Raw genomic sequence first — 25877 nt, 5'->3', positions numbered from 1 at the left:
TTCTGCACTAGCTGTTACCTCGGCCGGGAATGCCCTTCCTGTACACGGCTGGCTCCTTCCTTCATTCAGTTTCCTCCTTGAATGTCACTTAGAAGAGGCCCTCCTTGGCCGCCTGAAACTCTCATATCCCTTTTGTGTTTCCCTGGAGAACATACCATTCTCTGGTTTGATGGTTGCCCATCTCTCTCGCTAGAAGGTCTGCTCCCTAAGAGCAAGGGTGTTGTCTGCTGTGCTCACGACCGTATCGCTGGAGCCTGGGACGATGTCCCGCACGCAGCAGGTACTCTACCAATAGTAGCTGAACGAAGGCATTTCCTTGTGAGATCCATCTTCCTGAACATTGCTATTGCACCTTCCTGGAAATACTGAGGCAGCTGTGGCCTCTGGGTGTTCCCCAGCACACCCGGTGCCTTCCCGCCTGTGCCTGGATGATCTCTCCCCTTGTCCTCTCTGCCTGGCAAAGCCCTGCCCTGGCTTCGAGACCCAGCTTTTCGTCCCTCCCTGTGAAACTGTCTTCAGCGGCCCGGTCTGAATGAGTCTCTTCCTTCTCCTCCTCCCAAGGTGCTTGTACATACATACCTTTATCACCACACAGAAAACACCGTGCCGCGATGGACTGTTTGTGCGTCTCTCGCTCATCGGCCTGCGCTCATTAAGGGCAGGGCTTGGCTGACTCAGTGCTGAATTCTCAGCACCCAGCCTGCTGACTGCCACACAACGAATGTGATGAATAGTGCTGAATGAAATCCAACTTTGGGTTCTTATGGCCTGCATCCATTCAGCAAGCATCAGCCGGGCACCCGCTGTGTATGCAAAGTGCTGAGTTAGACCTTGCGTTGGGTCCAGAGATGAACAAAAAGCCATCTTTTGGCTGTAAAGGATGATGATTCTAGAAAGGTCCACCTCCAAATAATTCTCACACAAGTGAGAGTGGCTAGCACTCAGTGGTGTTAGAATGGGCCAGGGGAGTGTATTAGTTTCCAAGTGCTGCTGTAACAAATCACCACAAACTTGGGGGCTTAAAGCAACACGTATTTGTCATCTCACAGTTCTGGAAGTCAGAGGTCTTAAATGGGTTCTGTGAGGTGTCAGTAGGGCTGTGCTTCTTCTGGAGGTTCTAGGGGAGAATCTATTCTTTGCCCTCCCTTTTTTTAATTAAAAAAAATTAAAAAAAATTTTTTTTTTAACATTTATTTATTTTTGAGACAGAGAGAGACAGAGCATGAACAGGGGAGGGTCAGAGAGAGGGAGACACAGAATCCGAAACAGGCTCTAGGCTCTGAGCTGTCAGCACAGAGCCCGACGCGGGGCTCGAACTCACGGACCGCGAGATCATGACCTGAGCCGAAGTCGGCCACTTAACCGACTGAGCCACCTAGGCGCCCCTAAAAAAAATTTTTTTTAATGTTTATTTATTTTTGAGAGAGAGAGAGAGAGAGAGAGAGACAGACAGACAGTTTGTGAGTGGGGGAGGGTCAGAGAGACATGGAATCCGAAGCAGGCTCCAGGCTCTGAGCTGTGAGCACAGAGCCTGACTCAGGGCTTGAACCCATGAACCGTGAGATCATGATCTGAGCCAAAGTCGGACACTTAACCGACTGAGCCACCCAGGCGTCCCTGTTTCTTGCCTTTTTCAGCTTTTAGTGGCTGCCCACGTTCCCTGGCTCGTGGCCTCATCACTTGGACCGCTGCTTCTATTGTCCCATCTCCTCTGACTCTGACCCTCCTGCCTCCCTCTTATAAATGACTCTTGTGATGATAGTGGGCTCAACCAGATAATCCAGACTAATCTCCCCATTGCAGGTTTCTCAACCACACGTGCAAAGTCCCCTTTGCCACGTTCGGTGCACATTCCCAGGTTCTGGGGATTAGGATGTGGACATCTTTGGGGTTTGTTACTCTGCCTAGCCTGGGGAGGGAAGGATTCTATGTCCCTGCTGGGATGCTTCACCCAACCAACTTTGGAGTCATTGACCCTTTCCTGGATCCCCAGTACGAAGAAGGCGTAGCACCGGCTGCCTTGACAAACTGTCTTGCTTCAGCCTCATGAATTTGTCATGGAAGTCCAGTGGCCCCATTTTACAGATGAGGGAGGGAGCTGAGGCTGAGAGAAGGGATGTGAGATGCCCAAGGCTACACAGAGTTTCCACTGGCCTCAGGAGCTTGGACTTGGGCTTCTTCTTTTTTTAAAATGTTTATTTATTTATTTTTGAGGAGGGGAGGACAGAGAGAGAGGGAGACAGAGAATCCCAAGCAGGCTCCACACTGTCAGCACAGAGCCCGATGCGGGGCTCGAACTCACGAACTGCAAGATCATGACCTGAGCTGAAACCAAGAGTCGGACACCTAACCGACTGAGCCACCCCTGGATTTGGGCTTCTGATCACAGATAATGTGTGCCTGACCCTGGACCGAATAGGAGCTGTGGTTCCTACCTGATGACAGGGTTCCTCTCTGATGTTAAGTAACAAGCCCCCAGGGCCTCCAGAGCCTGAGGCTGGGCAGCAGGACAAGGGGGCTGTGAAGTTTAGCAGAGGGAGCTGGCTTCTGGCCAGCAGGCTGGGGCAGCTTCAGGGGCCAGGCAGGCCTTGATGGGAGGAGTTGGTGGGAGGTCGGTGGGTCAGAGTATTCCACGCAGCACAGGCCTCTGCACAGGTGTGCTCCCGCTCTGTCCTCCTGTTTTGCCAGTGGGAAGGACAGACGACCTCTCTTTCCATTGTGGACCTCCTTAGTTGGGAACAGGGGGATTGAAGGCCCCCTCGGCCTCCTCCTGCCTGCTTTCTCTCTGCCTTTCCATAATCCTTCCTCTCCTGCTCTTCTCTCCTTGAGTCCTCCTTCCCTCATCCTCCCTCCCCTGGGCCTCCTGGGAGACACAGCTGCTGCTGTAATTTTTTAATTAAAAATTTAATTAAAAATCTGAGGGGAGAGATAAAGCCTCTCCCCAGGAGCCTGGGCCACACTTGCCCCTGGAGGAGATCACTCTAGAGCATTGAAAAGCAGGTACAAATGGGTGCAGATTAACAGGGAGCATCTGGCCTCTCAGGTGAAGAGCGGAGGGCAGGTGCGGCAGGGCCTGAGGGTCCTGGACTTGTGGGGCCTGGAAGGCTGGAAGGAGCCTAGAGTCCCTTCAGGGTCTCTGGCTTCTGTCCCCCAGGCTCTAGGGTCCTCAAGCCAGTTTGCCAGGCCAGGTGGGGAGGGGGTGTGAGCCCCAGGCCTGAAAGAGGAACCCAGCTGGGATGCTGCCCTCAGGCCAGGGAAGGGGGAGTGGAAAGAAGGAGGAAGAGGAGGGAAGGGGGAGGGAAGGCAGAAGGCAGCAAGAGTTCCCATGCATGCCTCCCTCAGGCCTGGGTTTCCCTCCCAGACTTCCTCTCCATCCATTTCCACCCCCTCCCTCCCCTGCCCTGTCTTCCTGCCTGCGTCTCACTGGGGGCACTCAGACCTCTGGGTCCTTTTAGGGGAGGAGCCCTCGGCAGCCGAGGTGGCTCTGCCTGAAAGGGTGAGGTGTTCTGGGTGCTGTATCTCATGTGTTGGGTCCATTCCAGGCTGATGGTTCCTGGAAACCAGTCAGAGGGAGGTGGCTGAGTCTGCTTGTCCCTGGGGAGACAAGAAAGCACCCAGAGACTCCTGGTGTGTAAGGGGGCATTGAGGGACACCCACCTCTGACTCTCCTAACTGGGAGGAGACTCTCGGGAGCCCCAAGAATGTTCTGCATGTCCCACAGTCCCGGGAGTGGAGGGTGGGGCTCTCTTTGGAGCTGGACAAAAGTCCTCAGTGGGTGGATCTGGGTGGGGGTGGTCCTGGGGCCTTGGGCCTCGGGACAGAGGCTGAGGAAACAATAGAGGAAGAGGAGGGTTCCAGCTGAGGGCAGGTGTGGCTAGGTGCAGGTGCACTTCTGAGGACAGGCTGGCCAGGCGGGGGACCTGTGAGCTGCTTGGTGGCTCTGCCTATCCCGTTGCAGACAAAGGTCCCCCAGAGGAGAGGTGATAAAGCCTCAGTGTCTGTAGAATATGGAAAGGGGCAGACAGGTACCCCAGTGGCAGGTGTCACAGGTGGAAGGAAGATCTTTGGGATTCCTGAAGGATATGGGGTCTTCTCCTCATCAGCCAAGCCAAGGTTCCAGCTGGGTGCATCACCCCCCCACCCTGGGCTCCTGGACCTCTCACTTCCCCGACCTCACCTGATATGGACCTTTTTCCTTGGTGGAGAGGGTAGGTGATCGTGTGTCTCCTATTTGGGTCCCTGTCTCCACCCCAGTCATGGCCCAGGCTCCATGTCCCTAGTGATTCAATAAGCACTTGAAAGCATCTGCTGTGTGGGGCACCTGGGTGGCTCAGTCGGTTAAGCGTCCGACTTCGGCTCAGGTCACGATCTCACAGTTCGTGGGTTTGAGCCCCGCGTCGGGCTCTGTGCTGACAGCTGGGAGCCTGGAGCCTGCTTCGGATTCTGTGTCTCCCTCTCTCTCTGCCCCTCCTCCACTCGCACTGTATGTCTCTATCTCTCTCAAAAATAAACATTAAAAAAAATTAAAAAAAAAAAAAAGAAAGCATCTGCTGTGTACTAGCTGGGCTCTGGGTTCTGGGTGGGGGTGAAGTGCAGGCACTGTCCTCGGGGGTGACAGTTAATGCTGGGAGCCTGGAGGAACCAAGAAGCCGGGCAGATGTGGCGTGACCTCTATCAGTATTAATACACACCCATTATTTTTTAAGTTTATTTATATATTTAAGGAATCTCTACACCCAACATGGGGCTTGAACTCATGACCCAAAGATCAGAGTCACATGTTCGTCTGAGTCAGCCTGTGCTCCCTATTAATATGTGTTTATTGAACATCAATTGTATACCGCGCCCTCAGGTTACTCTCCATTCTGAGCCTTCCAGCAACATCAGAGGGGTGGGTGTGGTTTCAGGGACCCTCTCCCCACACACTGGTCCCACTCAGATCCGAGGCGAGGCCTGTCTCTACTCCCTTGAGCCTGCTGGCTTTTCAGCAACCCCTGGAGAGGAGGCCCTGGGCCTGTGGGGTTAGTCAAGCCTAGGGCTGGCGTGAAGGCAGTGGGGGACGAGGGGAGTTGTCCCAGTCATTCCCTGGGTCCACGGGTCCCCTCTCCCACTGTGCTTGACTCCCAGAAGCCTCTGGGGCTGGATCCCTTCCTCCTTTTCTTCTCATCTTCCATGTGGGCCAAGCTGCTGACGACTGCGGGGGCTGCGGGTCTGGTGCTGCCCGCTTGGCTGCCAGGGGCCTCTCCCTGCCGGGGGTGGAGGACAGGCCCGGGCAGGAGGAGTCACGGCCGAGAGGACCTCTGTGCAGCCCTCCGGCTGGCTCCTGTCAGACCTTCCTTCCCCAACTGGCAGGGAGAGTGGGAGCTGCTGCGGCCCCGGCCCCAGGCCCAACTCTGCTGCTAATGCCGGGCCCCCCTGCCCTGCCCCACCTGCGTGTTGGCCACTCAAGTGCCATGTGCCTCAGTTTCCTCATAGCACTGCTGGGAAGATGTGGCGAGGGCTGTCCCTGAGCTGTGTGGGTGGAATGTCCAGGTCTTCTTAGGCCAGGGATAGTCATGCATTCCAGAGGGCCAGGGAAGCTTCCTGGGGTCTAACTCTGCCCTTTCACTCAAGGATAGGGGCTGGCTGGGCCCATCCCTCAGCATGTGAATCCTTTCTGGGTTGGGGTGCCTTAGGGGGATCCACAGACAGTAGAGTCTCCAAAGATCAGAGACAGAAGGCCTGGGAATCACCAGTGTGGGGAAGCAAGCCCAGACCTTGGCATGTGGTCTGATGTCAGGGCTGAGGGAGCTTGAGGGGGGTCAAATGGTGGTGATGGTAGATGGGGCCTTGGTGATTTTGAAGGGAGGAAGGAAGGTTAATAAACTCTCTGCCCCCTGAAGCTGGACCTCAAGACTAGGGTCTGGGAGCTTTGGAGGTAGGGTGAAGGCTGGGCTGTGGGCTTTAGGGAGAGGCACTGAAGGGCCCCTGGCCATGCTCCAGATTCAGTGTGGAAGGCAGACAACCCAGCGAGGCTGCTTGGAGGGAGGAAGGCACTTAGCTCCTGGGGGAGGGGGTGTTCTTGGGAGGGTGGCTCCAGCAGGGATGGGGAGGGTCTCACTGCATGTCCTTCTGTGACAGGGTGATCGGCTGGGATAGGGCCTGTCTCTGGCCCACTCAGGTGACCCCAGGTCCTTCCTAGAGACCATCCTGGATTGCCAGGAAGTCCTCCCTGATGTCTAACCTTGTGAGAGAACCCTGGAGGTCTGACCTTGCTCCCCCGCCTTGATTTTGAGCCCCCTCTCCATCCTCCTCCAGCAGCCCTGGGCACCCCTGGACTTCGCAGGCAGGGCTGGAGCAGGGTTAGGCTGGGGTTCATCCCTTCTCTCCCAGACAGCTTGTGCTGTCCCCACTTCCCAAGCAAGGAGACACCGCCGCCTGGGAGGCCACCCACTTTCTAAGCAGGAAGTCCTTCTAGCAGCCTGCCTCAGCCCCGTTGCTGAGGCCTGCATGGAAAACCTGACTCCCTCTGTGTCCCCGTGTGTGGGCTGAGAGCCCGGGCCACCCGCATGGGAGCCAGGTTCGCCCTCACCTGCCCATCCCTCAGGCCCTGGCCACCCCAGGAAGCTCCCCATTCAGACAGGCCCGGTGTAGACGCCAGTGTCCTGGCAGTGCCTAAATCATTAGCGCCGAGGAGATTAGGCTGTAATCTCTTGTTGGGCGGCGGGCGGGTGCCAGCCGCCAGGAAATGGGACAGCTCTGCTCCCTCGCAGGGGTGGCCCTCCCCTGGGTGCAGTGCTAGCGGACACGCCCAGCCGCACAGACAGATCTGGCTTCGCCTCCTCCAGGGAGCCCTTCCAGAGTGGCCTTCCTTTGCTCCTGGGGGGATGAGCGGGAGCGGTCACCCTAACTCTCTGCTTCGTTTTTCTTCCTCTGCTCTCAAACTCCTGAGTCCACCCCCAGCTTCACTGATGCCACCACCTCTCCAGATTCCCTCAAAGACCATGGGAGGCAGGAATGACCCCCATTTTACAAAGGAGGGAACAGGCTTGTGAATTGACTTCCTGTGAAGCTTGGATCCAAAGCTTCCTCAGGCCAACGGCAGTGTCTATTCCCCTCAGATCCCAATCCCCCAGGCCAGGGGCTGTGTCCCCTCCCGCAGACGTGGATTGATCAGCTGGGGGAATCCCTCAAGTAGAGGCTGATTCTCTCCTTCGGTCTGGGGCCGGGGGGGGGGGGGGCGGTGCGTGTGCTCTCTCAGGGCCACATTGTACCTAGGAGAGGGTGTCATCCCAAATCTTTCCACCCTCTCCCTGGGGCTCAGGAATGCTGGTTGGGGGGCCAGACCAGCCTCCGTGCTCCAGGCTTGTGGAGCCTTGTTCTAGGCCCTGTCTGGCTCCCAGGGCTGGGTTCTCCAGACTGCCCCCAAGGATGAGCTCAGCTGCCTAATTGTGGCCGAGAATGGAGGTTCACCCTACCCCGGGGCTGCGGCTCCAACGCCACCTTTGTTTCCCAACAGACAATGGGCTGCTAAGAGGCCACCTGTCCAGGCCAGGCGCTGGCAGGGGATGGGGCCCAGGGGATGCACTCGGCATGTCCAGCCTGAGCCCCAGGCCCTGGGCGGCCGGTACGGAAATAAATTACATGGCTGGGGTTTTGGCTCTGACTTCAAGGGCCGGGGGCCCAGCCCCGTTTTAGCCTGGCTATAAAGAGCTGCCTGGGGTCTCTGTCCAGACCAGACCCTGCTCCTGACTTGTGGACACCATGGCTGCCACCACCACCAGCATCCGCCAGTTCTCAACCTCCGGCTCCGTCAAGGGCCTGTGTGTGCCGGGTGGGGGGTTCTCTCGGGTGTCCTCGGTTCGTGTGGGGGGCGCCTGCCGGGCCCCCAGCCTCTTGGGAGCCGGCAGCTGTGGCAACATGTCGGTCACCTCATCCCGCTTCTCGGCGGGCTTGGGGGGCGGCTACGGCGGGGGCTACACCTGCAGCCTGGGCGGGGGCTTCGGCTCCGGCTCCGGCTTCGGCGCGGGCTTCGGCTCCGGCTTCGGTGCGGGCTTCGGCTCCGGCTTTGGTGCCGCGGACGCCCTGCTGGGGGGCAGCGAGAAGGAGACCATGCAGAACCTCAACGACCGGCTGGCCTCCTACCTGGACAAGGTGCGCGCCCTGGAGGAGGCCAACGCCGACCTGGAGGTGAAGATCCGGGACTGGTACCAGAAGCAGGGGCCGGGGCCCGCCCGCGACTACAGCCCCTACTTCAAGACCATCGAGGACCTGAGGAACAAGGTGTGTGGACCAGCCAGCTCCCTGCCCTCTGCCTTGTGTCCTTACTACCTGCTTCTGACTCCCTCCCTCCCTCCCAACTTTGGACCTTTTCCAACATTTCTTCTCTGCCCTGGGTCTCCATCATTCATTGGTTCCTTCCTTCATTCACTCTCTCACTGGCATGACCATGGGAAGTCACTCTGGGGGTCCCTGAGGGAAGGAGCTATGTCTTCCTGCTCAGACTGGAAGCTCCCAAGGGAAGGGATTAAGTGAGTCTGAAGGAGAACACAACACATACCCACATGCTCATGACCTCTAAGAGCACGGCCTTGGCATTCCGTGAACGGGGTGCCTGGGTCTTCTGCACGAGACCCGCCCCGGAGGGTCCTTTGGTGCTGCAGCCCGCGCCACCCCGAGGCAGGTGAGAGCTAAAAGAAATGCCGGGATGTTTAGGGGAGGCCAGGCTGGGGCCTGCTCTTTCCTGGTAGGGAGCCAGGTCTGGTGCTGCCCTGTGAGGGGCTTTGTCTGCTCCTTCCCGGGACCTCGGCCAGGAAGGGAATTCCTGCAATTGCCCCCTGGAAGCAGAATGACTGGGAGTGCCAGATCAGATATGGGCCTTGGTCTGAGCAGCAGGGAACCCAGGGGAGCCCTGGTGAGTCAGCGTTCCAAGCTTCGGGGTCAGCCAGCTCCTCACCACAACCCCCCTGTGCCCGAGCATCAGGCCTCCGCCCCTCTGAGTCACTGCGGCCCTCGGGGGTTTTCACAAGGGCCCCTTGCTAGGCCCAATCAGCCTCCTGAGCAGGGAGGTGGGTAGGAGACGGGTCTGTAGGCCACTGAGGCCAAGGATGGGTAACAAATTGGCCCTTGGGCTCACTCTGGAAACGGAGACCCAGGGTCACTTCACAGGGCCCCGAAGGGGACTCTGAGGCCCAGAACGAGGCCATTGGAGCTACTTTTCGGCTGCTGAGGCTGCTTCCTCTTACACCTTCTGCACATCAGCCCTCAGCCTTAAAAGCTTCCAGATTCTTCCCAGCTCATCTGCCACCTCCACTAAGACCTCCTCTCTCCTCCCTCTGGGCAGCATTTAGGGGCCTCCCTCTCCTTCCGCCCACGTGGCTCTGGAGTACAGCCTCTCAGCTTTTCTGACGATAACAGTGACAGCAGCAGTAATAATAACTGACCTTCTGCCCCCTCCAGAGCCCCTTCCCTGCTCTCATTTCAACCACTCAGGTGACCCTGGGGGAAGAGAGAACTTTGCTTTAGGTTTGAGGTGGGGCTGGTCATAATCTTGTTAATTAATTAATTAATTAATTGCCTAATTAAACCAATGTTTCTTGGGGGCTGACTCTGGGCCAGGTACTTTGCCCAGGGCTAGGGATTCCGAAGAGAGTGATACAGATATGGCCTTGTCCCCCTGGAGCTGAGTCCAGTGGAGGAAATGACCAAAAAAGTTGTGGAGAAAATCACAGTTGGGAGAAGTGTTGTGAAGGAGATGGGCAGGGAGGAGGTGTGACCGGAAGGAGGGACACACATGGGGTGTGTGGAGGAGGGCTTCCTGGAGGAGGGGGCAACCGAGCCTAGAGGTGATCTCAGTTGGGGAAGAGAGAGTGAGGTCCACAGGAATATTATGGGTCTCTCCTGACCTCACGGTTACCTGTGCCTGGGCACTGCGCCCCCACCACTCTGTGGGCCCTCTCGCAGGGTGCCCCGAGGGGGAGATTGCGGGGCCCTCATCTCCTCTATCTGGTCCACTCTCCAAAGGGGCTGCAAGAAGGGTGTTGCGGGGCCTTCCCAGGGTGCTTGCTCACCCAGCCCACTGTGCCTCCCAGATCCTGGCGGCCACCATCGACAATGCCAGCTTGGTGCTGCAGATCGACAACGCCCGTCTGGCAGCTGATGACTTCCGCAACAAGTGAGCCTGCGCCTCCAGGGCTGTCCCCGGGGGCGGGTGTTGGGCCCGGCTCTGCACACCAGAGCTCTCTGTGCGTACAAGGGGGTGTCCTGGGGCGCTCCTTGGCTCATGCTTCCACCCTTTCCAGGTACGAGACTGAGCTGAACCTGCGGATGACCGTGGAGGCCGACACCAATGGCCTGCGCAGGGTGCTGGATGAGCTGACCCTGGCCAGGGCCGACCTGGAGATGCAGATCGAGAACCTCAAGGAGGAGCTGGCCTTCCTGAAGAAGAACCACGAGGAGGTGAGGCTGTCCTGGAAGTGTAGGAGAAACTCACCTGGGAACAAGCAAGGCTGGGGCTCCCAAATCTTCCTGGGCCAAGGCCATGCTCTCAGTCTAGTTCTGGCCCTGAACCTGGGAGACCCTCAGGGGGCCCTGCACGAGGCCTGGAGGACCCTCTCCTCCCGAAGATACTTCCCTTGTCCCTCAAGGCACGACCTATTGAGTGGTGGCAGTTAACTATCTGATGAGCAAATCAGTCTAAGAACACGCATGCTAATTACCCTAATTAATTGTAATAGTGATAGTCATAACAACAACCAAAATCTGCTCAGCACATTACAAGTGATTCATGGCAATTATCTCAGCTGATACTGACAGTGGCCCTGGGAGAAGGGTGCTCTTTCCTTCCCTCACCAGTGAAGAGACTGAGGCTCAGAGAGGTGAAGGGATTTATCCAGAGCTGCACAGGTCTTTCTGACCCATAGCCACACCCACGTCTGACGCCACCGCTTTGCCACCTTCTCCCACCTCCCTTTTTCAGAGAGTCTTGGAGTCCTACAGACCCTAAGGCTCAGCCCAAGGGTCAGGATCCCAGACCCTGTAGGGGGACTAATGAGCCTCCGGCTTCCTTCTGGGCCAACCTCTGGGCTGGCCCACGCTAGGGGAGTCTAATCTTGGAGAAGCAGGAGCCTAGAAAGCGTCTCCACTTGGCTTTGAGGCTGGTCATACAGATTGCGTCCCCGCCCCAGCAGATTAACATCTCCTAACAAGTTCTGGTTCTGCAGATGCCAGCACGGGACTGCTTCCCCTGTGCGGTTGGGGGCAGGGGACGAGGCGGGTGGTCAGGGAGCTGAGTGAGGCTGTCCCGGCTCATCCCCTGATGGGCTGGGGAGTTACCGTCTCTCCTCGCCCCGCACACATTGGAACTGGACAAAGTCCATCTCTGAGTGAGAGTTGGGGGAGATGGTCCATATTCACAGCCCTGCATGTTCAAGACAGGATCACATCCACCTCCATCTTCAAGGGGAGGAGCCATTGGGCTGTCTGTCTGTGTCTGTCGGTCATCAGTACCCATCTCCCTGAGGGAGAGAGGCCCGGCCCCAGGGTCTCTCCCTGGGATGGCCCTGGTGAGCTCCTGTTCTCCTCTTGCCCAGGAAATGAACGCTCTGAGAGGCCAGGTGGGCGGGGACGTCAGCGTGGAGATGGACGCCGCCCCCGGCGTGGACCTGAGCCGCATCCTGAACGAGATGCGCGACCAGTACGAGAAGATGGCGGAGAAGAACCGCAAGGATGCCGAGGACTGGTTCTTCAGCAAGGTGGGTGGCCGTGCGTGAGCAAGTGTGAACTTGCTCCACACGTGTGCTGGGTCCTGAGAACAGGCTGGAAAACTTGTAGATCACAGCTGTCCCAGCTGGAAGGACCTTTGGAAACCAGTTGGACCCACTGCTCATGTCCAGATGCAGATTGTGGGGCTCAGAGGGGCCTCAGGCTCACACAAGCCATGCTGCGGCCTGGGGAACGGATCCAGGGCCCGTCATCCCTGTCTGGGGCTTCCCCCAGCATATTTGTAGGTATGTGTGTGTTCGGATGAATACCTCATGCCCTTAGTAAACACACACCTAGCAGCTACAGTACCCAGGACAGTAACAGGCACAAAGAGAGTAAAAGCTGTTTTTGCGCAGTGCTCAGTAGGACTATTGAGTGCAAAGCACGGTGCGTCCACTGAGTCCCAGGGTGGGCACAGAGGGTGTCTGTGTGCGGGTGTGTTTGCAGCCCCCAGAGCCAGGGAGGGGCTGGGGAGCAGGTCGGGGAGGTCAGGGCTCGGAGGTGGACCCTGTCCTCTGCCCCACCTCTGCAAGCCTTCTCAAGCCCCTGTGCCCCCCCGCTCCCCCCCGCCTTCCAGACGGAGGAGCTGAACCGTGAGGTGGCCACCAACACCGAGGCCCTGCAGAGCAGCAGGACGGAGATCACAGAGCTCCGCCGCTCCGTGCAGAATCTGGAGATTGAGCTGCAGTCCCAGCTCAGCATGGTAGGGCCTCCGACCCCCTCCCTGGCCTGTACCTGTCACCCCAGGGTGGGCCCAGCCTCCTAGACTTCCATTCGGAGGACCCGAAATCCCCACCCAGCCTGTCACTTCACATGGGTCCCTCTCTGCCTCTGTTACTGCCCCATGGTGCTGGCGGCACCCGCAAACCCACGCGGATGCGTCCCCCTTCTGGGTGCTGCGCCCTGGAGAAGGGTCCCAGCTGGGTCTCACCCAGCCACCCGTGCTTTGGCCCACAGAAAGCATCGCTGGAGGGCAGCCTGGCGGAGACCGAGGCCCGCTACGGGGCCCAGCTGGCCCAGTTGCAGGGGCTCATCAGCAACATCGAGCAGCAGCTGTGTGAGCTCCGCTGTGACATGGAGCGCCAGAACAACGAGTACCAGGTACTGCTGGACGTGAAGACACGGCTGGAGCAAGAGATCGCCACCTACCGCCGCCTGCTGGAGGGCGAGGACGCCCAGTGAGTGGGGGCACTGGGGCACACGCTTGGGTCGGTCGGGGGCCGCTGCATCCAGGCAGGGACGTTTGTGCTGGGGAGGTGCAGAGGTCTGCAGGAGGTGACACTGGCAGATACTGGCAGGGGTCCCGCTGTGAGGAGCATTGAAGGCCGAATGAAAGCGTCTGGACTAGACGGTGTGGGAAACGGGGAGCCACGCAGGGATTTTGCACAGAGGAGTGGTACTATCATCGAGATGTCTTAGAACGTTCGCTCTGGCTGCATAGGGAGAAATGCATCAGAAGGGCCCCGGTGGGGGCAGGGAGACCTGTCTGTCAGGAGGCAGGAGCAGGGAGTCGGGCCAGAGAAGCCCTGCTGTAAGGCGGGGGTGGAGGGCAGGGAGAGGCAGGTGGTGTGTGGAGAGGATGTGTTGTAGTTAAAAACAGCAGCGCTAGATGCCTGGACGTGGGGGCGAGCGTGGCTCCCTGGCGGGACGCAACACGTGTTGAGTGAGCCCACGAAGGAGCGGAGGACGATGACCCTGGGTTTCTGGTTCTGATGACTGGCTGGTGATGCCATTACCCGGGATGGGATAAGGAGCCGGGTGGGTGGTGATCTGGCTTGGAGCTGGGAGGGTACATCCGGGCCCCAGTGTAAAGGGGCTGAGAATGTCCTGGAATCTCCATGCTAAGTCACACATTCCAGCTTTTTGCTCCCTGACGATGGCAAAGTGCACCTATAGTCTGACCACTCTCTCTCCCGCTTTAAGAGAGTCTGTTTGTTGGGCCCTTTGGGATATGGAAAAACCACTTGCTCAGCTTCTCCTTGTAAATCCCTGGTTAGCCACAAAGTGCCTCTGGGCCTCCTGTGGGGGTGTCCCCTTTCCTCAGTCCTGCCCACGGGGCCGATGCCCTTTGACCCTTGTGGTATTCTCAGCTGTGATTTCTCTCTGGTTTGCTGGGACCTCTCTCCCCTCGCCCTAGTCCTCCCCAGCCACTCCTTCTCCACGGGGCCGGGCTCCTGGCCCGCACCTCTGCACTGACAGGTCTCCCTCTCCCTCCCTGCAGCCTGGCCACCCAGTACTCCTCTTCCCTGATCTCACAGCCCACCCGGGAAGGTAAGAGCCTGCCCTGTCTGGCCCGAAGGGAGTGGGGAGAGGCCGGGGACCCGTCTGTGCGGGAGACTGGGGGAGGGGCTCGGGCCTGAGATTTCCTGTGCCCCCTCCTCCACCGCCTGCAGCCACAGTGACCACCCGCCAGGTGCGCACCATTATGGAGGAAGTCCAGGATGGCAAGGTGGTCTCCTCCCGCGAGCAGGTCCACCGCTCCACACACTGAGGCCCCTTTCCACCTGTGACAGCCCAGCCTCGAGGGTCACGGGGGAGCCATCGCCTTGGGCTCCCAGCATGCTAGTGCCGCACCCTGAGTGCCCATCTGGGCCACCGGCCAAGAGCTGTTGCCTTTCTGTATCTGTTTCCTGCAGCCCCTCACCGAGGGTCCTCCTAGAATTGCCCCAGTGTCTGCTATTAAAGCTTTGCCTGAAGTTCAATGCCTCGTGTGATCTGGTCCAGTCATTGGCTTGGGGTGGTGTGTGCTGAGGGACTGGGGAGGAGGACAGTTTGAGGGCTTGGGTGACACTTGTCACCTGCAAACCTGTTCTGTCCGCCTCATCCAGGCCTGGGGGGCTCCCGGGAGGCCAGAGGGAAGAAGGCAGGAGATTGAGGGCAAAGGGATGGGAGAGCACATCGAGCTGGGAAAGTTTCTAAGAATCAGCCCGTGGGTCCCCATGGGCTGGTCCGCAGGAGGGCCCCATAGACTTTCTGGGGAACCACACCCCTTCTAGAGAACTCCCTGCCTCAGCCTGGGGCAGGTCTGGGTTCAAGATCAGAGGGAGAAGGGCTGGGCAGGGGGGCTTTCTAAAGGCATGGTCCAAGGTGTTGATGGGTGAGAGGGGGTGGCGGTGGCACGGCCAGCCCAGGAAACCAGCTTGGCCCAGCTCGGGGAGTCTGTGGGGCGGGGTGGCTGCTGTGTGTGTGAGCGTGGGGGGCGTCCTGTTTGCTCTGGTGGCTTGGCAGCTGCCGGGCTGTTGGGGAATCTCTCTCAGCTGCTAGGAGGGGATGTCTGGGCCTGCCTGGGAAGTGGAAGCCATCAGCAATCTGGGACACGGCCACATTCCATTCAGCGAGCCTGCTGGGACCCTGGGACCCAGGGCTAGGCTGAGGGTGGTGGGCAGGGCGGGTGGGGGCCCCATGAGAGGACTGGGGTGGGCTTTTGGGGGAGGCTTCGGGGTGGGAAGGACTCGCTGGGGGTTCTCAGGAAGACCCTTAGGCAGTGTCCTTTATATTTCCATCTGGCCGGCACTTGAGGTGGCTGCCCCTCACCTCACCCTGAGGCCTCTTTGGGTACCGGAGGGATAAGGAGAGTGGCCAGGGGCACAGCCGTCCTTTCACAGGGAGGGTCTCCCCCCCAACCCCCCCCCTCCCCCCCCGGCTCGCCACTTAAGCTCTCTTCTTAAGCTCTTCCTTGCCCACCCTGGCCCAGGAGGGAGGTGGGGAAAGGTTAGAGGGGGGGCAGGCTGGGTCCCTGGGGTTTCCAGGGATAGGGGCAGTGTGGCCAGATGGAATCACAGCTCCTGGAGCTGGTGCCAGGGCTCTGCAGAGGGCGGGGGCAGCGTGTCGGGGGCTGTGGGAAGTGTTGGGCTCTGTGGCACACTGGGGATGAAGGAAGCAGGAGCCCTGCCAGCCCGGTTCTGCGGTCAGATGGGCCAGCGGGACACTATCCCTCTCGAAGTTTCCTTATCTGTAAAATGGGGTGGTAACCTGAGAGTCGCTGTGTTGTGTGGTGAGCCTAGTGGGCTTAAGTCCAGTGTCCAAGGTGGGACAGGGTCTCAGCCCTCACCCTCTCCCCAGCACCCAGCCCCGGGCCAGGACTGTGGTGTGGCATGTGGTGAAGGAGACCGGCCTCAGGCTGGGGTCTGCCTGGTTCCCCGACCGGTTTCCCTGCCAGACACGGGGGCCCGGTGGGCTGGGCTGGGGTGGCAGCTGCCTGGGAGGGCCCGGTGACGGTGACGTCCTGCTTCTCCTCTTCTCCGTATTAGGTCATGGGAAAGCATAGCTGGAGGGCCTGCCTGAATCACAGGTGACAGGCCTGAGACCAGAGACATGCACTCGCGCAGACACCCAGCACGGGGGTTCGGGGAAATGAGGCAAAGCCCCGATGGTGGGAGGGGAGGGGGCCGGCAGCCACCTGGGAGCTGGCAGGCAGCCAGCAGTGATGAAAGCCCAGGAGAATGGAAACAGAGGAGCGAGCCTGTTGTAATCGCTACGCCCACTTGTCGATCTATAAAGGCGGCGGGCGAGTCCCGGCAGCCACACGCACCTCGGACCTCTCTCCTCTCTCGCCCTCTTGCTCTGTGCCTGCCTGCCACCCGCCGCTGCCACCATGACCACCACCATCCGCCAGTTCACCTCCTCCAGCTCCATCAAGGGCTCCTCTGGCCTGGGGGGCGGCTCGTCCCGCACCTCCTGCCGGCTGTCTGGCAGCCTGGGCCCTGGCTCCTGCAGGCTGGGGTCTGCGGGGGGCCTGGGCAGTGCCCTCGGGGGCAGCAGCTATTCGAGCTGCTACAGCTTTGGCTCTGGCAGTGGTTACGGCAGCAGCTTTGGGGCCGTGGACGGGCTGCTGGCGGGTGGGGAGAAGGCCACCATGCAGAACCTCAACGACCGGCTGGCCTCCTACCTGGACAAGGTGCGCGCCCTGGAGGAGGCCAACACTGAGCTGGAGGTGAAGATCCGGGACTGGTACCAGAAGCAGGCCCCGGGGCCCGCCCGTGACTACAGCCACTACTACCAGACCATCGAGGACCTGAAGAACAAGGTAGGGCTTGCTGGTGGGACAGAGCCTTTGGGGGGCATGGCCTCTCCTCCCCCCCATCTGGTATCCTTGACCATGGCCTGGAGTCAGCCTAGGGGGCTGCCACGGGCTCTCAGGGAGCCGAGGACAGCTTGGCTCTGGGTTGGCCTCTGGGAACCCACCTTGGAGCCACTGTGTGGCCCACATTCCCCTTTACGGGGGGGGCAGCAGTCTGGGCCAGGGACAAGTGAGCCTCATGGAGCTCCTCTGAGCCTCAGTTTCCTCATCACAGAGCTTGTTGCCGCCACCTCATGTCTTTGGAGGATAAGATGAGTGGATGCGCGTAGAGGCTGGGCCCATGGGCTGCCAGATACGTGGGCATCTCTCTTCTCGAAGCAAGAGGGGGATTTTGGGTGATGGTGGGGTGAGGGATCTAGTGAGTTCAAGACGGCACCTGCTGGGAGGGGGAGGTGGAGACAGGGGGCGGGACCTCAGGAAGGCCTCTGTGTGTCTTACTTGGGGATTTTTCTGGCTTCCCCATCCCTCCCACTGTCCCCTCGAGAATGGGGTTCAGCAGACCTCCCAAGGGCAGAGCTGCCTGCTGGAGTCTGGGGTTTGGGCCCAACAGGGGTCGTGACTTCTGATTTGGAGCTACTCGTTGGTGAGGGCTCTTGCAGGGGCCTTTTGGGGGAGCCTCTCAGGGGCACCATCTCCCCAGTTGTAAAATGAGGGCGTTGTTCACATCTGTCGCTCTGCCTGGGATTCTGGGACACCTTCTGCCCCAGGGGATCTCTCCCATTCTTCTCTTCCCAGCTGGGCACTCCCAGCTGGCTGCCTGCTCTGGTGGAAGGGAGCCTGGCATGGGGGTCCTTGTGGGAGGAGGCAGGTCTGGGGGTGGGGAGAGGAGGCAAGCTGCAGTGCCTCAGACCCCTGCCGGCCCCTCCTCTGCCAACAATTACTGCCTGGGAAAGGTGAGCGGCTGGGCAGGAAGAGAGCCTTCCTGAAGACAGCCACATCCTGGCCTCCAGGCAGGAAGATCCATCTCAGAACCCTGGTCTGGGCTGAGCTACTCCCTACCGACGGCCTTACCGCTTTCCCGTCTCCCCAGATCCTCACGGCCACCGTGGACAATGCCAACATCCTGCTGCAGATTGACAACGCCCGCCTGGCAGCTGATGACTTCCGCACCAAGTGAGCCCTGGCCAGGGGGCTGGGAGGAACCGGGGTCCCCCTCCCCACCCCAAGACCGCAGTTGCTATGGCAAAGGCCAGGAGCTGGGGTGGGGGAGTCCACCGCTTAGTCATGGATGTGGCAAATGCAGCAAATTCTGAAGGCCGCTGGGCTTAGGCAGGGAGAGGGAGGCGAGGCAGGAGGCAGAGAAGAGAGAAGCTAGAAGCCCGGTGGGGGTGGGGCTTGGCCCCGCAGGGTCCCAGGGCCCTGAGGCGGCATTCTGCTTCCGCTCCACACCCCCACCTCCACGGTGCCTCACCAGCAGAGGCCGGATGCTGGCCAGGACCTGGGCCTGCCTGTGGGTCCAAGCATCGAGACTAAGTCTCTGTTTCCTTTTGCAGGTTTGAGACGGAGCAGGCCCTGCGGGTGAGTGTGGAGGCCGACACCAATGGCCTGCGCAGGGTGTTGGACGAGCTGACCCTGGCCAGGGCCGACCTGGAGATGCAGATCGAAAACCTCAAGGAGGAGCTGGCCTACCTGCGGAAGAACCACGAGGAGGTGAGGTGGTGGGGCAGCAGGTCAAAAAGGCTGCGGAGGGGGTGGCAGTGCTCTGGGGCTGTGCCAGGGCCGGGACCGAGGGAAGAGCACAGAGCAGGTGCTCCAGGGCTGGTCACCTTATGGGGCAGCCCTGTTTGTGGAGCCCTGACCCCTAGTCCCTTCCATGTACCACCTTGTTTCCCTGAATCTGGGGACCCTCCCAGGGTCCGCAGAGGCCCCTTCTCCCCATCCTGGCCTCCCTCAAGAGGACAAGGGGTCGGGGAGGAGGTCTCCTTGTTCTAGCCCAAACCCTTGAACCTGGACCCTATGTGGAAGTTTGGGAATTCAAGGGGATGTCTTAGGTGTACTGGCCTAAGAATTAGATTTTATTTTTGGAGAGCCCTTTGGAGAGTCTAATGGGGGGGGGCATAGAACCTGTCCTTAGGGAACCTCCAGTCTGATGGCGGAGGCAGAGCCCATGCAGGGCAGATGAACAAGAGTCAACAGGAGGGGCCGGGGGTAGAGGCAGAATGAAGGGGGGCTCCTTGGGAGGGGTCTGGAGATAAGAGAGCAGGACAGCTCCGCATGCCCACACCCACACCCCCCTCCCTCACAGGAGATGAACGCCCTGCGAGGCCAGGTGGGTGGTGAGATCAACGTGGAGATGGACGCCGCCCCCGGCGTGGACCTGAGCCGCATCCTGTCTGAGATGCGCGACCAGTACGAGAAGATGGCGGAGAAGAACCGCAAGGACGCCGAGGACTGGTTCTTCAGCAAGGTGGGGGCTGCTGCGGCCCGGAGGCCTATCCCAGTGAATGGGGGGCAAGGACTGAATCCCGACTGATGCCCGGTACCTGGCATCTTGGGGGTGCCCTATCCTCAGTGAGCCATATCGACCCTATGGGATCAGGGTCACCCATTGCATCAACAGGCCAGGAGGTTTCTGGGCTTTGGAAAGTGGGATGCTGGTGAGAAGGCACACTGCCCCTACAGTTAGGTTTGGGAGGGGGCTGAGAGGCCCAGCGGAGATCAGGAAGGGGACCGTGTCCAGGGGAGTTATGGGGGGTGGGGAGAGCCCCAGGTGCCCGTGTGGGCACAGCATGGGCCCTGGGCTGATCATACGGAGGCCGTGGGTGTCATCTGACTTGGAGAAGGGATCCCAAGCTCACGCTGCACTCTCCTGTGTCCTGTCTGCAGACCGAGGAGCTGAACCGCGAGGTGGCCACCAACAGCGAGCTGGTGCAGAGCGGCAAGAGCGAGATCTCCGAGCTCCGGCGCACCATGCAGGCCTTGGAGATCGAGCTGCAGTCCCAGCTCAGCATGGTAGGGGAGCTGCCAGGCCTGGGGTGCACCAGGGACCCTGGAGGGGGCCCTGACCCCCCTTGCTGACCCCTGAGCCTCCTGCCCTCCTGCAGAAAGCATCCCTGGAAGGTAGCCTGGCTGAGACAGAGAACCGCTACTGCGTGCAGCTGGCCCAGATCCAGGGGCTGATCGGCAGCGTGGAGGAGCAGCTGGCCCAGCTGCGCTGCGAGATGGAGCAGCAGAACCAGGAGTACAAGATCCTGCTGGACGTGAAGACGCGGCTGGAGCAGGAGATCGCCACCTACCGCCGCCTGCTGGAGGGCGAGGATGCCCAGTGAGTGGGGGCGGGGGGCCAGGGGCCAGGGGCTGGGGGTCTGGAGTGGGGGTGGAACTCTCAGACCCAAATCTAATCTCCTCTTTCTCTCTCTCTCTTTTTTTTTTCTCCAGCCTGACTCACTACAAGCCCAAAGAACGTAAGGATCTCGGTAGCTGAGGGTGGGGGTGCACGGGGCAGGCAACCCATCTGCTCATTGCTGGGGAGAGTCCCAGGACCTGCAGGGAGTGACGGCTGATCCTCAGTAGGAGTGTGTGTAGAAAGGGACCTGTTAGGGCTCAGGACTGATGCTCAAGGGAATCAGATGAGGGAGACACTAGTCTGATGGGGGCAGAGCAGAGAGATGGTTCTTACCCTAGAGATCCTAGTTTGATTGGGGCAGAACTGGTCCTAGCCCTGGAGACTCTCCTCTGACGGGGAGATTAGGGACATGGTCTCTCGTGGTCTTTGTTCTTGAGAACCTTACAGATGAGCAGTCCTGACCGTGGGATTTGTAGTCTGAAGGGAGAAAGGGACATGGTCCTTGCCTTCTAGATCCCAGTGTGATGGGAAAGATAAGGTCCTGGCCCCAGGGAATCTAGTCTAATGGGGGTGATGCGGACCTGGTTCTTGTCTTGGAGATCCCAGTCTGGAGATGAAGGAGACAGGAGCCTAGCCCATGCCCTGGAGACTGCAGAGAAATAGAGATAGACCCCATTGGGTAGCACCCAGTCTTGCAGAAGGACACAGTGGGTCAGGATCAAACCTCCCATCTGGGAAGCTGGACTCCTACAGGGGCACTGCCACAGGGAGGGGATGGGACAGGGAGTGGCAAGAGCAGGAGGGACGAGTGTCTGGATGTGATATTGAGAGGTGAGAAGAGGCAGGGACTGCAAATGGCTATGACGGGAGAGCTAGCTCTGCTCAGGGAACTGGGGGCTGAGCCAGGGTTCCTCGGCCCCCACCCCACCTCGGAGTGTCTGTCTCCTGCAGCCGTGACCACACGCCAGGTGCGCACCATTGTGGAAGAGGTCCAGGATGGCAAGGTCATCTCCTCCCGCGAGCAGGTCCACCAGACCACCCGCTGAGAACTCTGCTCCTCCTGGCCAGCCCCCCAGGCTCCCCCACTGACCCTGTAGCCTCTGGATTCCCCAGCCTCAACTCCTGGCTTAGTCCCTTTTCCATAACCCCTTGCCTGACCAATAAAGCTTGTTGACTCATATGGAATTCATCCTGATTGTAGCCACTGAGGTGGCCCTAGTGAGCAATGGGTGAACTGGGGGAAAAGTCCGTGGACACCAACTGTTGTTGACTTGGAGGTCAAGGGTGGTCTAGGATCGGGATAAAGAGTAGGTCTGGGCAGGGCTTAGGGGGGCACTTTGCATCTCCGAAGGGTCAGTGATCCTTGGGAGGGTGGTCCAGGCAGTGCCAGACCCAGGGTCAGGCCAGCATACCCGGGGAGGTCTTAGGTGGCCTCTTCTTGCCCTGTAAGTAGGTTTTCTCATCCATAAATGGCTGAGGAGATGTCAGGTGGGAGCCAGAGTCCTAAAGGACGACGCATTCAGTCAATTGCTCCAAGAGGGACATGCCCTTCTCCAAGAGGGGGCAGGGGGTGGGTGGAACAGGAATCAGGATCCTCCTGGAAGAGGCAGGAGCATAAGGAAGGTGGGGGAGGCAGGCGGGGTGGTTAGGGCCCACGTTCCTTTGTGAGTCTCAGGAAATCCCCAAAAGGGGTTGTGGGCACCCCTGGGGTACTCCTACTGCCTCACCCCAGGAATATGAACTGTAGTCTAGGCTTCTAGAGAAGGCTGAGGGCCCCAGGCAGGTGTGGGAGAAAGGGTGGGTCCTCTCTCAGGGACGTTTCCTCAAATGGTCAGCTGCTGCTCAGGATGGGGCCCGGGGAGAGTGCCAGGATTGCCGGGGCGGGGGGGGGGGGGGGGGGGGGGGGGGGGCGGGGCGGTGAGGTGGAGCAGCACCACCCTCCCCAGGAGCCTGGAGGTGGGGAAGGTGGAGAAGTGCATCCTGGGGAAGGGGGGCAGTCCCTCCCTAGCCACTCCCAGGACCCTCCGGGCTTCAGCCCCTTTCATTCTGGTGGCAGGCAATGAGCCAGGTGGGGAGGAGCCCCGACACCTGGAAGGAAGTCTTCCTTTGAGTAAATCTGGAAACCACTGGGCGGGGCAGGCCTTCCTGGTTTTCTTCAGGAAATGAGAAGGGATTGAAGAGGTTAATGAGAGGAAGGGCGCCCCTGCCTCAATTTGCTGACAGGCCTGGGACTGTTTGCTGCTGTGAAATCAGACCAGGGTCCATCAAACACTTTCCTAGTGCCCGGACACTGAAGGCGGGGCCTGCGCCTGAGCAGCCAGAGCCCCCGAGGCCTGGCGGGGTGCAAGGCTTGGGACTAGTGAAAACCAGGGAGGAGCGCGAAGGGTGGTGGTAAGAGCATGGTCTACGAGGTGAGCAGGTGGCTGTGCGTCTTTGGACAGTTCCCAGGCCTTCTCTGGGTCTCAGAGGCTGCGGTCGCTGAGGAGAGGGATGAGACTCAACTGATGGTCCTTCCAGCCCTGATCCAGGGGCCGCTGAGGACAGTGAGTTCCTAGTCGAGACAGGGACCACTGGCTGGAGTGCAGAGCCGGAACCAGAGCAGGCTGGGAGCGCAGCCTCCGCTCCATCAGAGGCTGGTGTCTCCCAGCTGCCTGACCAGCAATGACGGATGGAGGCAGGGGAGGCCCTGTGCCCACCAGGCCCCGCCACACTTCCAGCCACAACCAGAAGAACCAGCCCTGGGTTGAGGGTGGCTCATTTGGATGGTGATCTCATTTATCCAAATGGCAGCCCCAGGAAGCAGGGAGGGTCTGGGAAGAGGCGCCCCATTGTGTGGATAGGGACACTGAGGCTTCAAGGAGCAGTGACTCAGCTCTCGTCGGGGTTATGCTAGGAAGAGGGGCCCCACCCCCTGCCCCGCCCCAGGTTCTTAGGCAGATTCTGCAGATTCTCTCCCTGCAGATCCTGGGGGCCCACCCCTACTGTTGGGGTGACTGAGGAGGGGTCATAGGGTGGGGTGGCCACAGATAGCCCTGGACTGCGCCCCTCTGCTGGGGAAGAAGCTTCTGCCCACAAAGTGAGTGGGTGGGTGGCTCAGGAGGCCGGAGTGGAGAGAAGCCAAGTGTGGAGAGCTGCGCCAGAGGCAGTGGTGCCTGCTGGGGGTGGGGGTCCTTAGGGGATGGTCCTGGGCCCAGACAGGGAAAGCCCTACCCTTTCCTGGAGTGCTCAGCCCATGCCTGGGAAGGTAGGACCACAGGAGGGAGCGATGGGGGGCTGAGACCTGTGGTCCCCTTGGGGAATTTTGGTGGTTGGACTCTCTTGTCGCACCCCCAAGCCAACCCGGGGTGCTGAGGACGCGTGCCTGTGGCTGGATTGGGCGGCCCAGCTGTGGGACTCCACAGTTCATCCACGTACCCTCCCCCTCCCAACCCCAGCACCAAACACTTCACCCCCCCCCCCCACCTCCGCGAACCGGTCTGTAACCAACCTCGGTGCCGCCTTACACACTCTCATGTGATGGACACGCGTGATGGGCCTGATGTCCAGGCCCAGGCCAGGGACAGCAGTCGCCAGCCCTTGTGACTCTTCCTCTGCCACGCCCACGCCCCGAAAGTATGACTGGCAGTGCTTTCTGCAAGGAGACAATGTGGCAGGAACACTCTGTCTGTGGCGTGGCGTCTGTCTGCGCCTCTTCTGCACCGGGCCTGGGGGAAGGAGGAGACACAGGCCCTGGCCTGGAGGGACCCTGAAGGGCTCCGGTTTAGGGGTGGCGGGCAGGGCACAGTGTTGGGGCTGACAATACTCCTTCAGTCCTTATGTGGTGTGGGTAGGGGCGAGGTTGAGGAGAACAGAGGGCGGTTCAGAGCCAAGGCTGTTAACAGAGCTTGATCCAGCCACATGGTCCCCTGAGGGCCCCTTGGTTGTGCAGACCAGTGTGACAGGCTGTGAGAGGGCCCACCCTCGGAAGGGGGGCGTGAAACACGGGGGAGTGGGAGGACCACCTACCATCTGGCTCTCACAGATTCATCCAGATGCTGGGAGCAGTGGCGGGGCCAGAGCCTGGACTGGAAACACGTGTTCACTCCCAGGGAGCCTGCCCCCTCCCTGCAGGCCCCCTGCACCCCCGTCACGGCCTGACCACATGGTAGCGGTAGCGGGGTTGTCTCTTAGTATGCCCCGAGGGCTTTTCTGCCTTGTTCTTTTTATCTGAGTGCCCAGCACAGATCTGGCGCCTGCTTGACTGCACGCTGCTCTGTCCGAGCTCACTGGGGACCTTCTCTTTCTTCACCCTGCCCTGAAGCCTGTGGTTCTGGCTGCCGCCATGGATGGGCTGGGGGCCCTGCAGCAGCCCCCTCTCTCCCCTCAGTCCCCTGAGGGCCTCCCCTCCTTCCCTTCTTCCCCCAGGCCGTCTCCTGCTTCCCAGCCTGGCTGGTCTCCAGAATTCCCTATGAGCTCGTAAAACGTCCCCACGATCAGGCTTGTCCTGGGCGATGCTGATACAGTGGGTCAGAGCAGGGTCGGGAATCTGTGTGGGGATCCTGGTGATCAGCCGGGTTGGGGAGTCATTGCATGTCGAGGCGTGCATTGGCCAATGATATTTCCTGGCCAACTCAGGTATGAGATGACCTCATCATACCTGAGACGGGGTAGGTGAAGGAGAGAGGGAAGAGGCCTGGGTGGGGGAAGGAACCCGCTGCCTGGAGACATGTCAGTTTGGTTGGAGTCTGTGCTCTGTGCCCACAGACCTAGTGCTCCTGGCTCTCAGCAACCTTGGGTAGGTTTGCCTCGCTGGCACGCCGGAAATGTGCCCCTTGGTCTTTCTCTGCCAATTCAGATCTTCTGAGGCCCAGATGGAGCCTCTGTTGATATTCCCTCCTTTACTGCTGAGGCTTAGCGTTGGGTAACACTTACCCAGTGGCATCCTGTGGGCCAAACACCCCAGGGCTTCCTGCCATGCGGTGCTGTATTCCCGGCCTTAGTCTTCTGTCTGGGACCAAATGATAGGTTCCAAGGTCAGAAACTATGTCATCATCTTCCCCAACCCCCATGCCCTGGGTGCCAGGCACACGGTGGGTGCTTGGTCTGCAGTGTTGACTGAGTGGGTTGATGGGTTGGTTGGTAACTTCCTGTAGCTTCTCAGCCCATGCAGATCCCCAAGCATCAGTGCTGGGCTCATGTGCAACCCCACACTGACTCTAGGAATGGTGGAGGGACAGGGATCCAATTAGAAGGGAGGGAGGTGGGGGCGCCTGGGTGGCTCAGTCGGTTAAGCGTCCAGCTTCAGCTCACGTCATGATCTCATGGTTTGTGAGTTCAAGCCCCCGTCGGGCTCTGTGATGATAGCTCAGAGCCTGGAGCCTGCTTTGGATTCTGTGTCTCTGTCTCTGCCCCATCCCTGCTTGCACAAGCTCTCTCTCTCTCTCTCTCAGAAATATATAAACATTAAAAAAAAAAAAAAGAAGGGAGGGTGGTGGAGGGTGGGCTGAGGCAGAGAAGGAGGACATCCCAGAGACCACAGGGAGAGTCCGTGTAAAGCTCAGGAACAGTGCTGGTGCCGGGTTCGAGTTTCTGCTTCTATTTAACCTGGGACAAGTCTCTCTCTCTGCATGGGGCTTGGTGGCCTCAAAGGTGATTTTTATTTTTATTTGTTTTAAAGAGAGAGAAAATGTGACCAGGGGAGCGGGCAGAGGGAGAGAGAGAGAAAAAAAATCTTTTTTTTTTTCTTTCTCAGTCTGACTTAGCAGCATAATGTTCTCTAGGTCCATCTAT

At 59.6% G+C, this 25877-nt stretch overlaps 2 protein-coding genes across 3 annotated transcripts; both read left to right on the top strand.

Annotated features, from left to right (window-relative positions):
* The first annotated feature begins 7566 nt into the window (after window positions 1-7566).
* LOC122485574 (keratin, type I cytoskeletal 42) lies at window positions 7567-14444 on the top strand. Of its 2 annotated transcripts, XM_043584458.1 has the most exons (8): window positions 7567-8262; window positions 10071-10153; window positions 10281-10437; window positions 11571-11732; window positions 12320-12445; window positions 12700-12920; window positions 13964-14013; window positions 14136-14444. In XM_043584458.1, exons 1-8 carry the CDS (start codon window positions 7744-7746, stop codon window positions 14231-14233), a joined length of 1416 nt encoding a protein of 471 aa, XP_043440393.1. In that variant the 5' UTR covers window positions 7567-7743; the 3' UTR covers window positions 14234-14444. The 2 variants fall into 2 exon arrangements, with proteins under 2 accessions (XP_043440393.1, XP_043440394.1); XM_043584459.1 differs by lacking the exon at window positions 12320-12445 and having other exon boundaries at window positions 7571-8262; window positions 12730-12920.
* A 1824-nt stretch (window positions 14445-16268) lies between these two features.
* On the top strand, window positions 16269-21288 carry KRT17 (keratin 17). Its single transcript, XM_043584463.1, has 8 exons — window positions 16269-16768; window positions 17853-17935; window positions 18316-18472; window positions 19068-19229; window positions 19649-19774; window positions 19867-20087; window positions 20201-20226; window positions 21060-21288. The coding sequence occupies exons 1-8, from the start codon at window positions 16337-16339 to the stop codon at window positions 21152-21154; spliced, it is 1302 nt and encodes a 433-aa protein (XP_043440398.1). The 5' UTR covers window positions 16269-16336; the 3' UTR covers window positions 21155-21288.
* Window positions 21289-25877: the final 4589 nt, after the last annotated feature.

The sequence above is a fragment of the Prionailurus bengalensis genome, chromosome E1, assembly GCF_016509475.1.
Source record: "Prionailurus bengalensis isolate Pbe53 chromosome E1, Fcat_Pben_1.1_paternal_pri, whole genome shotgun sequence".
NCBI lineage: Eukaryota > Metazoa > Chordata > Mammalia > Carnivora > Felidae > Prionailurus > Prionailurus bengalensis.
This window is presented reverse-complemented; position numbering and strand designations above follow the sequence as displayed.

Bases quoted from the DNA above. Each gene is read 5' to 3' on its own strand.
- LOC122485574 (XM_043584458.1), top strand. From the start codon at position 7,744: ATGGCTGCCACCACCACCAGCATCCGCCAGTTCTCAACCTCCGGCTCC. The intron at 11,733-12,319 runs GTGGGTGGCCGT...CCCGCCTTCCAG, and splicing joins AGGACTGGTTCTTCAGCAAG to ACGGAGGAGCTGAACCGTGA. The intron at 12,446-12,699 runs GTAGGGCCTCCG...TTTGGCCCACAG, and splicing joins TGCAGTCCCAGCTCAGCATG to AAAGCATCGCTGGAGGGCAG.
- KRT17 (XM_043584463.1), top strand. From the start codon at position 16,337: ATGACCACCACCATCCGCCAGTTCACCTCCTCCAGCTCCATCAAGGGC. The intron at 16,769-17,852 runs GTAGGGCTTGCT...CCGTCTCCCCAG, and splicing joins TCGAGGACCTGAAGAACAAG to ATCCTCACGGCCACCGTGGA. The intron at 18,473-19,067 runs GTGAGGTGGTGG...CCTCCCTCACAG, and splicing joins TGCGGAAGAACCACGAGGAG to GAGATGAACGCCCTGCGAGG.